At 37.0% G+C, this 14,653-nt stretch overlaps 1 protein-coding gene across 1 annotated transcript in view; it reads left to right on the top strand.

The window, feature by feature from the left end:
• The first annotated feature begins 853 nt into the window (after window positions 1–853).
• Window positions 854–14,653, top strand: part of LOC107088336 (metabotropic glutamate receptor 8-like) — a 104,633-nt gene continuing 90,833 nt past the window's right edge. Inside the window, exons 1-3 of the mRNA XM_015380448.1 lie at window positions 854–985; window positions 2,791–2,945; window positions 7,466–7,603. Coding sequence (XP_015235934.1) covers window positions 960–985; window positions 2,791–2,945; window positions 7,466–7,603 — 319 coding nt within the window. The 5' untranslated portion in view covers window positions 854–959. The remainder of the gene's footprint in view (window positions 986–2,790; window positions 2,946–7,465; window positions 7,604–14,653) is intronic.

Here is a 14,653-nt window from a genome sequence, read left to right as displayed (position 1 = left end):
CAATAAATGGGCTGGAACAGGCAGGGAGATATCATTCACTCCCACTTTCTACACTCATACTGGGATGAAAGAAGACAAAAATGAAAGAGAAGATAGATGCTCAAAGACATGATTCTTTTTCTTCTGTCAATAGACCAAAACAATTTTCCTGTTAGAAATCAATCCCTTCTCCTTCCTTTGATTGAAGCTAACAATATAATTCAGCAAAGCCAATTACCAGTTTGGAGCATTAATATAAAGTCTGGATTAGTGTGAAACAGATATGGTTGTGCATGTATGTGTGAGGCTGAAACTAAGGCAAAAGAACCTTAAAATTAACTGGCTAAATAATAAACACTGCATTTTAAATTATATGATTATGCTGACAAAAAGTAAACAAAATGAGAAGTATTTTTAATTGACAGATTTAGTTTTTTTTTTCAAACTCATTTGCTACGCTGAATGCACAATTTGGTCTCATGCATCTTTCCCCTCTTTGGAATAATTTTGTTCCCCCTTGTTGCATACTGTACAACATGCATTTGTTTTGTTTTTTTCCTCTCTTAACAGAGTTTATTGGCTTTTTTACCACCTCCACCCCCTGCCAAATTTTCACACCAGCTTATGGATTTCTACCACTATACCTATGCCTCTTAAACTTTATTGCCTTGTCTACTTTCTGCTGCTCCTTTCTTGTTATGAGCTTCATTAGAGATTTTAACTCTAAAGGCTTTTAGCCTAGTCTATAGATAAAACAATTCATGCTGCATAAAGACAGAACAGCTGAGGCAGGAAAAAACACAAACTAAAGAGTCAGAGTTGGTGAGCCTGAAGTAAAAAGAGGATTTTGTCTTTCTTTTTCTGCCGCAGGTGGTGTGTGTATTGCCCAGTCTTTAAAGATTCCCAGAGAGCCAAGGCAGGGGGAGTTTGACAAGATCATCAGGCGCCTCCTGGAAACATCCAATGCCAGGGCCATCATCATGTTTGCCAATGAGGATGACATACGGTTAGTGTTGTTCATTTCTGGTTGTACTGCATAATTTCCATCCACTTAATTATAGGGCCTGGCAAAAATACCTGTTGAACAGTTCATCACCTTATAATCACAAACTTCTAGATAGTTTTATGTGACTAAAGAAAATTAGGTCATGATACTGTAGGTAATAGAGAGAAAAGAAGTATATGTAAAAGAAATTAATTTCACAATTAAACAGTGTAAGGTGTGAAGTGCATGCTTTTCTTCTCTTACCTACCCACATATAAGGTAGAAACAACTGGCCTTACTCTTTTCAGCATATGTGACTGTGGGGCTGTATATTGATCTCTGTATAAATGCAGCTTTTCTATAAAGGCCTCAGAGGTTTCTTGGAGAAACTTAGTGAACACACAGCAACTTAAGATTATTAATCAAACTAGACAGGTGAAGGATACAGGTCAGAGGAGGTAAAGCCAGGGGTAGATTATGAAATTAATAATATTCCAAATTTTAAACATCTCTGAGCAGTTTATCATATAAATAAATAAATAAAATCCTTGACCCACTCTGATCAGGAATTAAAGAATAAGCCATAAAGTCCATTGTTTATCTGGAGGAGCAGCAGAGATCCACAGCTCAAATGAGAGTATCGGTTATCAGGGAAATTAATAGGGGCTCATTTTGCAAGTATCTCCATTTTGGGAAAAGTTGCGAATTAGAAATTGGCAATATTAAAGTATTTTGGCAGTTTGCCACAAGCAATGTAACGGGCACATGGAGCCCATCCATCCATCGATTTTCGATCACACCATACACTGCTGGGGTTGCAAGGGGTGCTGGTGCCTATCTCCAACTGTCTACGGGCGAGAGGCGGGGTACACCTCCATCGTAGGGCAACACAGAGACAACCAGGACAAACAAACATTCATGCACACACTCACCACACAAGGAAAATTTAGAGTAACCAATTAACTTTGGACTGTGGGAGGAAGCCAGAGTACCCTGAAAGAACCCACGCATGCTCAGGGAGAACATGAAAGACCCTGGGCCAGAAATCGAACCCGGGACCGTCTTGCTGCAAGGCTGCAGTGCTAACCACTGCTCCACTGATCTCGGGTCAGATTGGTACTTTGTACTCAAAGTAAAACTAGCACGCCATCATCTCTGAAACACATAGTTATGGCAACATTATAAAATGTGGATTCCTTTCTTCTGAAAACTCTATGCTGCCATGTGTTAAAATACAAATTTCAAGCTCCAGACCTGAGGTTGAATAACATTCTTTAGCACAAAAGCTCTCCATCCTTCTCGCTGGGTTTAGGCTTTATTTCCAAAAGGCAACAATTTAAGTGTCTGAATTTTCAAAGTTGAAACACACTCCCAAATAACTTGAAGCTGTAACGGCAGACAAATGTGGTTCTATAAAGGGTTGTGCTGAATACACAGTCACAAACACATTTCTCAGATTTAATTTGTACATGAAAAGTAAAATAAAGTTTATAGCTTTAACATGGCATTATATGAAAAGTTTAAGTTTATATCTTTTATATAAAGTAGTTACTTAGACTTGGTCCTGTATGGCAATAAACGGTGTGTAACAGTGTTGTGTCATTAGCATTGAGGTTCAATAAGTTAAACATGCCTTTTTACGGAAAAGAATGAACAAAAACTTACTGAATTGGGGTAAGGTGTTGTTTTGAGTTTCTAACCTTGCTTTATTAACCCTGTCGCATACCTTAAAAAGGGAGACATTCGTTTTCCTTCTCATGACACAGTCAATTGTTAGTCCTGGAGTTCCTGTTATAGTTTTAATTCTCAGCTTCTCTTTTTAACAGGCGAGTTCTTGATGCAGCTAAAAGAAACAACCAAACTGGCCATTTCCTTTGGGTTGGATCAGACAGCTGGGGGTCCAAGATCTCTCCTGTGATTGGCCAAGAGAGAGTGGCAGAGGGAGCAATCACTATTCTCCCAAAACGAGCATCTGTGGATGGTAAGATTGATAAAAAATAAAAAAATAAAAAAAAAGATTTAGAACGTTTTTATGATTGCCAATAATTTGTACAGTGGGAAAGGAAAGTGTTTAGACTCCTTAAAATTTTCACTCTTTGTTTCATTGCAGCCATTTGATATAATCAATAAAGTTCATTTTATCTCTCATCAATGCACACTCAGCACCCCATCCTGACAGAAAAGAATTATTAAAAAAGAAAAAATGGAATATCAGATAGTCTTAAGTACACAGACCCTTTGCTCAGTATTGAGTGGAAGCACCCTTTGAGCTAATAGAGCCATGATTCTTCTTGGGAATGATGCAACAAAGTTTTCACACCTGGATTTATGGATCCTCTGCCATTCTTCCTTGCAGATCTTCTCCAGTTCTGTCAAGTTGAATGGTGAGCATTGGTGGAAGCCATTTTCAGGTCTCTCCAGAGATGCTCAATTGGGTTTAAGTCAGGGCTCTGGCTGGGCCAGTCAGGAATGGTCACAGAGTTGTTCCAAAGCCACTCCTTTGTTATTTTAGCTGCATGCTTAGGGTCATTGTCTTGTTGGAAGATGATGCTTCTGCCCAGTCTGAGGTCTTGACCACTCTGGAAGAGGTTTTCTTCCAGAATATTTCTGTACATGGCCGCATTCATCTTTCTTTCAATTGCAACCCGTTGTCCTGTCCCTGCAGCAGAAAAACAACCCCACAGCATAATGCTACTACCACCGTATTTCACTGTTGGGGTTGTATTGGACAGGTGATGAGCAGTGCCTAGTTTTCTCCCCACATACCACAGAATTAACGCCATAAAGTTTAATCTTGGTCTCATCAGACCAGAGAATCGTCTTTCTCATATCTGGGAGTCCTTCATGTGTTTTTCGGCAAACTCTATGCAGGTTTTAATGTCTTGCATTGAGGAGAGTCTTCCGTCGTGCCTCTCTGCCATATAGCTCATACTGGCGAAGGGCTTCAGTGATAGTTGACTTTGTGGAACCTTCTCCCATCTTGCTACTGCATCTCTGGAGGCCACCTTGCTTTTAGGAACCATGAATGCAGCAGAAATTCTTTTGTAACCTTGGCCAGATCTGTGCCTTGCCACAATTCTGTCTCTGAGCTCCTTGGGCAGTTACCTCGACCTCATGACCTCGACCACTGTGAGGTCTTATATAGACCGGTGTGTGCCTTTCCTAATCAATTCCAATCAGTTTAATTAAACACAGCTGGATTCCAATGAAGGAGTAGAACCATCTCAAAGAGGATCAGAAGAAATGGACAGCATGTGAGTTAAATATGGGTGTCACAGCAAAAAGGTCTGAATACTTATCACCATTTTATATTTTGTTTCTTCTTTTTGACAAATAAAATAATTTTGATTTTAGCAAATCGCTGCAATGAAACAAAGAGTCACTGTTAATCAATCCTGACATTTAAAACTTTTAAATAATTATTTTAAAAAATAGATATATAAACAGCATTCAAAAAAGTACATGGTGGAAAGATTTTAATATTCACTGTTTGCAACTTTAGGCGGTAAATGTCTTTATTCTGCTATATTTTGGCCTTTTTTTTTTATTTTTTTTTTTACATTTTTTGCATTAATATTGTCCAACATTCTACTTTAAGTTTAAGAAATTGCTTAAGACCTTTTGTTTTTAAAGGTTACTTCATCTATCATCCCTCTAGGAACAGGGAAACACTTAGTATGCTACACTTTATAGACAAAAATGTATTTGCCTTCTACCCAAGCATCTTTATTAAGGAATCATGGCAGCAGATAAAATAGTGGGCTGTAAATTGTATATAAAAGAATACATTTTTGTTATGCACTGTGTTTTCTCCTAAAATAAAGATTTACGGTCACTTTCCATGATGTTAAACAGCTTGGTATTTAATAGTGCGGTGCATTGGGGAATACAGCACAGTGAATTCTTATTTTTGACACTAAATGAGTGCAGTACATCACTTGCTTGAGTTTAACTTTATTTATTTATAAAATGTTACTGAAAAGAGTTGGTTTTAGTTTGATCCAAAGAGCCATTTCTGGATGTTATCTAATAGAAGCAGTTGAGTTTTAAACTTTATTCAGTCTGTACTTTATTATGACGTCAACCTCTGCCTGCACCAGCTGTATTTTATACTTATAGTTTTTAACAGTATTGCCTGAAAGTTTTTAACTGGCAGATAAAAACATCAAAAATATTTTTTAATTATTATTTGTGTTTCTTGTTTTAATGTAGCAACACATTTGGAATAAAGTCTGGAGCTGAATGTTTCCTTTAACTGTGGCTGCTTAACATCAAACTAGAGCTTGGCTCCACAGCAATAACATCAGTTCGCATGTGGACAGTCTATAGTGCATAAAAAAAAAAACAAATGAATTTTTTGCCCAATTCAGCCATGCACATTGGGTCCTGCTACTATCTCACCTGCTATAGAGGGGAAAAAGGAAAAATGAGGATAAGAAAGAGGTCAGTACTTACAGCACTTTACCTCAAATAGGTAGAGTGAAACTCTGTATCACCAAATGACACATATGCAGGTTATTTGAAGTTGATAGAAAACACAAGCTTTAGAGTTCCCATAAAAAAAAAATGCATTTGCCTTTTTTTATTGAAGAGAATCGCTGATATTGAATATTATGTGGAGAACAAGGAGGACAACAACAAGCAGAACAGAGATTATGCACCCTTATTAAGGGCAGCTCAATTGTATCAGTAGAACTTGGATACAGTATGTAGGAGCTTCTTAATATACTTGTATAGGTATACACTGGGGCTGCACAATTTCCATCTTACTATTCTTCTCTACAGAATGAATATTATAAATAATCACCCAGATTACAGTAAATGTTTGCCAACTATATGGTACTGGGTGCTTATGTTTTCCAATTCCAGTTCGTTAAGACACCATAAATAATTGTTTTATCGTGAAAGCAGCAGCTGTACCAAGATTAAACATTTTCCAAAAAGCCCCATTGTTGGAAAAAAGTAGCAATGATTTACATTTTAATCTCAAGTAGCTGGAAATAACACTTATTTTCCGGGGTCTATGTTTGCAGCCAACACAAAGTAGAAAGGATCTAACCGATTTTAGATTATGAAGGACTTATTGCAAGCCGTATCATTATTGTAACATTAACAATATGATTGGGTGTTGCATGGTTTCTTAATATTGCAACGCCCTAATGTATAGAACGAAGCAGTATATAATGGCCTGGTGCATGCTTTTTATGCTGTGAATAAGCTGGTTACCATAACGATACTGATACACTCTTGCATACTTATAGGTAAATCGTACAAAGTGAAGATATCACACCCTGGATGGTAATGTTATAATACAGATGCCATGAAATCCAAAAGGATGAGGTAGATTTTAGGTATTTATCCTTCTGTGATTATTTTCATTTTTTACTCTAATTTGCCGGAATCCAGTGTTATGCCAAAGGTTTTGAAGATCAGGGGACAGTAAATTGGTGTGAGAATAGTCTAAAGTAAATGCTATGGATCACATTTGAAAGGGGCACTACAACAATACAGCCACCTGAACTAATTTGATTCCGTTTTTAACTGGTGTTTTATTTCTTCTTCAGTAAATTTTCTCTCCCAGCTCTCACTAAAGATTTTCAATTGAAAAAAGACTAATAGAAAAATGAAAAGGAACAAGTTTTATCAAAACAGATCTACTCTTTATTAAAGACAAAATCCCCCATATGGCAGCAAACCACAGTGTGGGGATTTTTTCCCTATAACACAGAAAAAGAGATGCTTAGGTTACTGTTTTTGTACACATCTGCTATCACAGTAGGAGGTGGGTGATCCCACATGTCATGTGCCTCCCGTCGAGTAGCATGTGGGGTAAACTCACTGTTCCCAGCAGTCCATCTATCAGTAAGGTTGCACAGGTACACACAAAATCTACATCTGTGGCAGTAGACGAGATCAATCAAGGTAGCGCCTCAGCTTGTGCACTGAGTCACTCCCAACAGTGTCTGAGTCAATCAGTTCCATATTCTGCATTGGATGGTGCAACATGAGGTGTGTTGCAGTTTCACTTCAGAGCATGGTGTCTTCATCTTAAGTCTACTTTAATAAAAATCCTTTTTTAAAGTCCTCTAATTATCCTACCCTGCCATCAGCAAGCAGGTGTTTTCATTCATTTGAGTTAAGAAAACTTTTATTCTTTGCCTTCATCTGGATTTTTCTTCAAGCTGGACAAGTAGGTAAACTTTTTTGAAAGCTTCATTAAAGAAGCATATTCTTCTTGCTCCCCTCCAAGAGATGCCTATTCCTGAAATGGTATTTTGATTTCCACAGAGCAGGGGTTATTCATTTTTCATTTCCTTTGTGTCAAAATGTGTTATACTGCTAAGAATACCCATTATTATCAATGCTGGTGAGCTAAGCATAAGCTCTGAATTCTGACACACCAGAAGCCCATCGAATTCTGATTCTAAGCCTCTGCTTTTCATCAGTGATGATGATTCTGTCTCTGTTCCTTAAACCTATGTGGTCTGTTTTCTCTTGCAGCATTTGACCGGTATTTCCGCAGCCGCTCCCTGTCTAACAACAGAAGAAATGTCTGGTTTGCTGAATTCTGGGAAGAGAACTTCAACTGTAGGCTTGGGATGCACGGCAAACGGCCCGGTGTGCTAAAAAAATGCACAGGTAAGACCTAGTACTCGAGTTCTGCTATGATCCAAGGCATTTTTCCAAACAGTCCTGCACAAAGGGTACCTACTGCTTTTAAGGGACAACTCCACAGGTAGGTCTGTTCTGGTTCATTGCAATTCAGATCCTCAGGTGAAATAGAATATTTATCTTCTGAAAATAATCACAATTTTGAAAATCTGGGTTTTAATATAGCTTAATTTGAGTTGCAGTCTGCAGGAATGGGGCTTGAACTCAGAACCTCTGGGAGCCAAGACCAATGCCCTAACAACTAGGCCACCACTCCCGAACAAAAAATAAAAGCTCAGTACTCATGTACTTAATGGATTCATTGTCTACTAAGCACCCACAATCATCCAGGCTTCGCAGATTTAAGACGGGCTCCTTTTGGGTCTATCTCTCAATATCTTTAGTTTTAGTTTTTCCCCTGAACATAAGAGGTCCTCGCTATAGTCTATTAACAGCTGACTGCATAGATGATAGGCTTTCCTCTAAGTTTAAATAGATTACAACATCTATTGAAAACAAATGAATAAATGTTTGAAGCCAAAATAACTTTTTGATGTAATCCTTGTAGGTGACAATAATGCAGTCCTTGTTGTGCATATGTTTGTACAGTACATGTATTTTTTATCCTTACTAAAATCTCCTGCTGTTATATATTTGCACTGTTTTTGTGAAATGTGCTTTAAGCTTTTAAGCCTTTGTGCTTTGTTAAAATGCTTTTGCTTTTTATTTAACTGGAAAGGTGCTTACTGTAATTGGTCTTGAACTCTGGCTGTGTTTGCTGCGGGTCCTCTAATTTCTCTTAACCAGTCACTTACTGAAAGACAGAACTGGGTTTAGAGGTGATTCCATGATGCACTGGAACATGACCAGTTGGTGTGACCTCTTCAGTTTAGATTCTGCTTGATCAGGTCTGTAGGTTCTTTCGAGTATCACGGTGCATAAGCACTGACTGATTACCGCCATCAGTTCATATAATTAGGTCTGTAAGGTCTACAGCTTCCATTGAGCTCCATTTACATTCCCTGGTATCTTCACACATGGGCTCACATGTGTCCTTGGTCCTTTAATCGTATGTTAGAGTCCATTAATTCTAAGTGCACTGGCTTTCAACTTCCACATGATCAGCAAATCAACCAATTGGCAGCAAGCTGCTCAAGGTCATTAATTTGACATAGATGATGTAAACATGTTGAAAAGGGAAAAAAACTAAATGTTTCTATGCCTTGATATGAGGCAAAATGAGAAATGCTTTAATTGTCAACATAATAAAATACGATGGGAAAGTTTCATCACATTACGGTGACAAGACGTCCTCTTTTCCCAGGCATGTTCTACTTTTCACACCTAAAAAAATGTCCGGGGGGATTTTCAAAATCGTCTGGGATTTTGGTCGGCTACATTGCAGCAGAACCGAGCCGTCAGCTCAGGAGCTGGTCCGGGAACTCCAGCGGACCGGGGGAGGCAGCCAGCCTGGGAAGCATACCGTCTCGGGTTCGGTTGCTCCATCCCCGGCTCAGTGGCACAGCAGCCGCTTATCTTATTGCAGGGACCAGCATACTGACGCTGTTGGCAGATAATTTTACTCACCTGCTCAAATAAAGCTTTTTACAGGATATTCTTTTGTAATTTTGTTAATTTTTGTTATGGGAAATATATATTTAATCTAAACAGCTTTTTTCTACAGACTAAGTAAGTCATTATGACCTCCTTCATTGAAGAAACTCATCAATATATATATATATCTATATACATTGTCATGGAAAAAAATGTGTTTGTTAATATGTCAGAGAAGGGACAGTGTTAATTTTTGTTTTATCTGACAATGGGACATTGTCCCAGAAGGTTTGTGGCTTGTCAGCATGTAGTCTGGCAAATGGCTTTTCTATGATTTTGTCTTTGACAATATTGCCCTCCTTGGTCATCAACCATTAAATCCACTTTGGCTCCAACAATGACGGATACTGATCTGACACTGATGTTCCTCCAAGTTCAACTGGAATCATGCTGAAAGTTTGTCTGGGATCTTTTGTTATCATTTATATTATATGTCTTTTTGATTTGTCATTAATTTTCCTTCTGCGGCGACATCCAGGGAGGTAGGCTACAATCCTATGGATATTAATTTAAATATCTGAATGATATGGGCAACTATAATCACAAGAACATCAAACTGATTGGTGAATATCTTACACCTTTAACATGCTGGGCTATAATTTTCTTTCTAATCTTGTGAAAAGACTCTTTCCTTCGCTTCCTCTGGTCCATGTTTAGTGTGGTACACACCATGTCACCAAGAACCACAGTGACCTGTAGCCCTATATATTGGCCCACTGACAAATTACGAGATTTAAGATTCCTGTAATGCTAAATAGTGAACACATCTTGATTTAACATTTGATTTTTAATATCCTAAATTGCTGCTTGAATACAGATCAAACAAACACCTGCTAAATCTGTTAAAGAAGGCGTTACCACATTAAACTATTTAAAACGACGTGAGTTAACAACACCCGATTTTTGGTTTCTGTTTCTTATGTTGCTTCAGCTGCAACAGTCACAACTGACATAGCCTCCGCTTCAAGAAATTAGATTTAATGAGTCTTCAGAGTGCTTTAACACACATTTCAGCTACAGTATCATCACTTCAGTGTCTTTCAGTCAGGGAATAACATGCACACAAGCAAAAAATAAAAAGAGGAAATCCTAAGCACTCAGACATCGAGACACCGCTTATAAGCACATCAGCTCGGACCACTCAGACGCCCGGGCAAAAGCTGTGATACTGAAAGCATGCAGTCAGGTAGAATAAAAAAAAAAAATTGCCAGAGGGGCTGACTATAGCAGATCAGAGATGAGCCCACATACTAAGACACACTTGTATCCCAAGTGTCTGCAGATGAGAAAAAAACCCTGAATGAGAATGCAAGCTACAGTATGTGTTGTTTACCTCTGCCATTATCCTTATTTCTACAGGACTCAAGTGTGTGTGGGTGTGTTTTGAAAGTTTTTTTGCATGTACAAATACTTTTTGCATGCTTCTGGTGAGCGAGAAGCTGGATTTCTGTGGAAATCCTTCTACAGTAATTGGCGCAAGATAGACGAAAAATCTAAAAATGTTTAAATCTGACTCTTTTCTCTTCAAATTTGAGGATTTTATTTTCTACATTGAAGCCATCTTCTTGCACATTTTTACATTCCAATATTGCCCCTACCCTTTTCTATCTGAAGCTTCTTAATCATTCACACTGGACTTTCCGCTCTTTACAAAGTCTCCCTGCAGTGTGACTTTGACTGGCCTTTTTTAAAAATTGTCGCCTTTTGTGTTTGCCTGAATTCACGAGTAGAAATACATGTAAACATGCATACTAACAGGACGAAAGTCAAGAATTAAGATACATTAACACAATGGCTTTGTGCATGACTTTTCTTTTTACCTGAGGGTTCAGTGCACCACTGAGCAACACCCACTGTGTCAGGAAATGTAAGCCTCTGGTAAACACAAACGAAACAAAGTGCACTGTGAAGAGGAAACAAGACTGGTACATTACTGGCAGTTGTCTCTTTATCTGTGTAGGTTGCGACGTGTCTCTCTCAGGGGAGTGAGTGATGTCTACATTTGGTCTTTCTCTCGATCCGATTTATTCTTTGATGTGCAAATCTGTTTCTGCTTTGATGGAATAGACATAACTTGGACTGCAAAGGTTTTTGGTTTCATGTTAAAGCTAAACTGTGAATTTACAGTAGAAAAATATTTTACTTTAATAGCTTAATGAACTGTTTAAATGTATTTTCCTTTATAGAAATAAATGACAACTGTTCAACTTTTTTTTTATAAGAGCTTCAATTGCTCTGAGAATCACTCAAACAAATCAGGTTTGTTGGCATTTATGTATTCCACGTGTTATTTTTGCAAATAGAACAGACTTTTAGATGAGGGCTTAAAGATTACATTAAGCAGTAATGATGGCTAACTCTTCAAGACTGCTGTTTACGGAGCTTTCCGCAAAGCCATTTGCAAAGCTATTTGTAATAATGTATATTTCATGAAGCGGTAGTTCGCAGTAGCTGGCCTCACTTATTATGAATCAGGCTGGTCTTGCATGCAAGGTTTGAGAGGTCCAATAAATGCCTGAGACAAAGTGAAAAGGCATGAGATACAATTGTTATTAAATGACAAGGAAAAAAATGGCAAATGTGATGTAAATTGCCTTATTGCAAAAGGAGAAATTATTCTCATGTGGAACAAGCCTGTCCATTAACTCAGACATCAAGATATGTTTTGTAAATGAAATAGTCTGTCTTTGGAAATTTTCTTTTTTTTTTTAGCCATTCTGTATAAACAAAGAGAAGCTAGCATATGGCCATATTTAAGAATAGTAAGAATAGACAGTTAAATTCCATTTCTTCCACTAAACAGAAACACTTTTTGAATTTCAGAAGTAGTCCTCATCTGGTCGATGAGTAAATGCTTTTTGTTGCTTTTATGTGGTTGGTCGAATGCATTAATATACTGATACCGATCTGTCCTAAAATCGTATAAAAAAAATATTGTTAAATAGTTCATGCAAAATATTGTTTTTGAGACATCAGTCCTTTTTAATGGACATTAAACTTTTAACATGAAATCAACCTGTTCAAAATGTACTGGTGTTACTTGTTAATTTATGTTTTAAATATTTACTTGTATACCTGCAAGGGTATTATAATACAAAGTGGTCTAACCGGAAATTTGGATTTGCAGAAATGTTGTGGATTCACTGATTGGCATATAAGCTTAAGTGGCTTAGATGCATGAAAACCACTGCCCACTGTCTACATGCATAAAAAAAGCTTAGTCAAGGATTTCAAAGATCTTTGCTGATAGAGCTTCAGAGATTTTCAAGCTTTCAGATTCACTTTACTTTTTTTAATTATTTATCATAACACCGTATTTCTTTCCACTACTAAATGAAGGTTAAGCTATAGCTTACTTTCTTATTGGCAAACATAGTCTTTGAGGAAAAGCTTGTCTGCAGTCTTTCACCCTTCCTCACACATGCACACTCACTAGTAGATTCATATTTCCCAAGTTTGCTATCAATAATTAATACTTTTCAGAGTGTAGTTAATGGTTATTTTTATTCTAAAGGCTACTAAACGATAGTTTGATGCACATGTCTTTTGAACATACCATTTAATTTCTTACTCGGCAAAAAAAAGCTAATTTTTATTGTTCCCCTTGAATAAAAGTGATGAACTATGTGCAACATCCTTTTCCAAGATTTAAATACATCCAAACACTGCTCAGCATGTGGATACTTAATCGTGTTAGCCCACAAATTGACCCTTTTCAAAGGAAGTTAATGGGGGAGTTCAGTCATGAAGTCCATGTGAAACCTGTGGCTTTTGTTAAACTGCAAAGTCTAAAAGATGAAGTACATAGACCACTGTTTAAGGGGTTTCCTAGGACAAGAAGAGGACAGTTTTCAAACACACACAGAAACACTTTCCTGCAGTGAAAAAGTTGAGAGGCTGAAGTGCCATTTACCTGCAGAGAAATGATCCTTTTTCTATTTTGCTGCGGAGGACATGGTTATCTAACTGCTTTCACTGCTGTGCTAGCTGATTTATGGGATGCAGTCATCCAGTTCAAAGCGTGACTGTGACATCTACCGACATTCCTTTATAGACGTGGTAGGGATGTGAGTCTACTTGTTGCCAGAATGTATTCTTTTTGAAATACAACCAAAAATACGGTTCCAAAGCAAAAAGTAGTTGTGTTCTCGTTTATCTTATATCTTCATTAGGATTATTCCAGGAACAGAAATATCACACATAAGATATTTCCATTAAGCACCCTTTTATTATCATCAGTATATTTATTTTAACATTTCACCTTAGCAAGCAATTATTTCATACATGCTGCTTGTCATTAAAAGGGCAGCAATAAGATTTTTATTTTAGATTTATCACAAGATACTTGACTGATGACTTCACTTCCCTCAGAAATAAGTTTTAGTTCTTCACCTACTTCAATAAACAAGACTTTCATGTTTTCATGTTTACCAAATACCTTTCATTTTATGTACTTTTTAAGTTTTTATGAAATTGTTTTATCTTACAATCATCACAAATTTTAGTATTGCATTTCTGATGCACAATAGTGTAATAATGTAAAAAATTATAAATATATATAAATTATTTCAATGTAATTAAACTATAAATACATTTTGGAAGGTTGGTTTAGCAGTTGTCATTTAGGTGTTTACATTTGAGAAAAAAAAAAACTTGTTTCTCCAAATAAGAGATTGCTAAGAATGTGTGTTGCAGGTTGCTTTGTGCTACATATTATTAGCTGACACAATCTTGACACAGACATAAGCTATCTCTTTGAACAGACAGAAAGGTTCAACTTTTAACAAAAGTTTTTAAAGTTGTATTTTCAGTATTTCAACAGTCCAGGGAAAAGTAAAGAATCAGCAATTTACTTGATGTTTTGGGTAGAGGTAGAGATTTCAGCTGTGGGATCACTCCACTGGAAATTTGGAGTCTAATTAGCATGTTTGAATCCACTGTCAGGAGCAGGGGGTGCTGTGTAAATCCTGCTTAAGTCCTGCATAAATCTTTTCTCATTTATCAGTACAGACTCCAACAAATGTCTGACAAGTTCCTTTGCATTTAAAGGAAACACTGCCCACTGAGGAAATGAACACTTTCAGGAAAAAGATGTCAATTTCCATCATCTATTAAAGAGATGGTTACGATTTTAAAGTTTAAAAATGTAAGTTTAAAAAACTGCTTAGGCAATGAATTAAATATTATTTTATACGAATGTTGAGCAAGATGAGGTTCTGTATTGTTTTGTCTGTCCATCAGAGCTTGGATGAATTTCCCTGACAAGAGGAGCCACACGACTGGAAAATTAACTAATTTGTGGACTAATAACTTAAATGAAAAGTTAATCATTTCTGGGTTGGAGAAAAGAAATTTATGCATTTTAAGTAACATTTTTGAAGAAACTTTTATCTACAATCTATTCCTACTACGAGAAGTAGTGTT

This window comes from Cyprinodon variegatus, unplaced genomic scaffold, assembly GCF_000732505.1.
Source record: "Cyprinodon variegatus isolate N-32 unplaced genomic scaffold, C_variegatus-1.0 Scaffold214, whole genome shotgun sequence".
NCBI lineage: Eukaryota > Metazoa > Chordata > Actinopteri > Cyprinodontiformes > Cyprinodontidae > Cyprinodon > Cyprinodon variegatus.
Note: the sequence above shows the minus strand (reverse complement) of the source record. Positions and strands in the feature narration are given on the sequence as shown.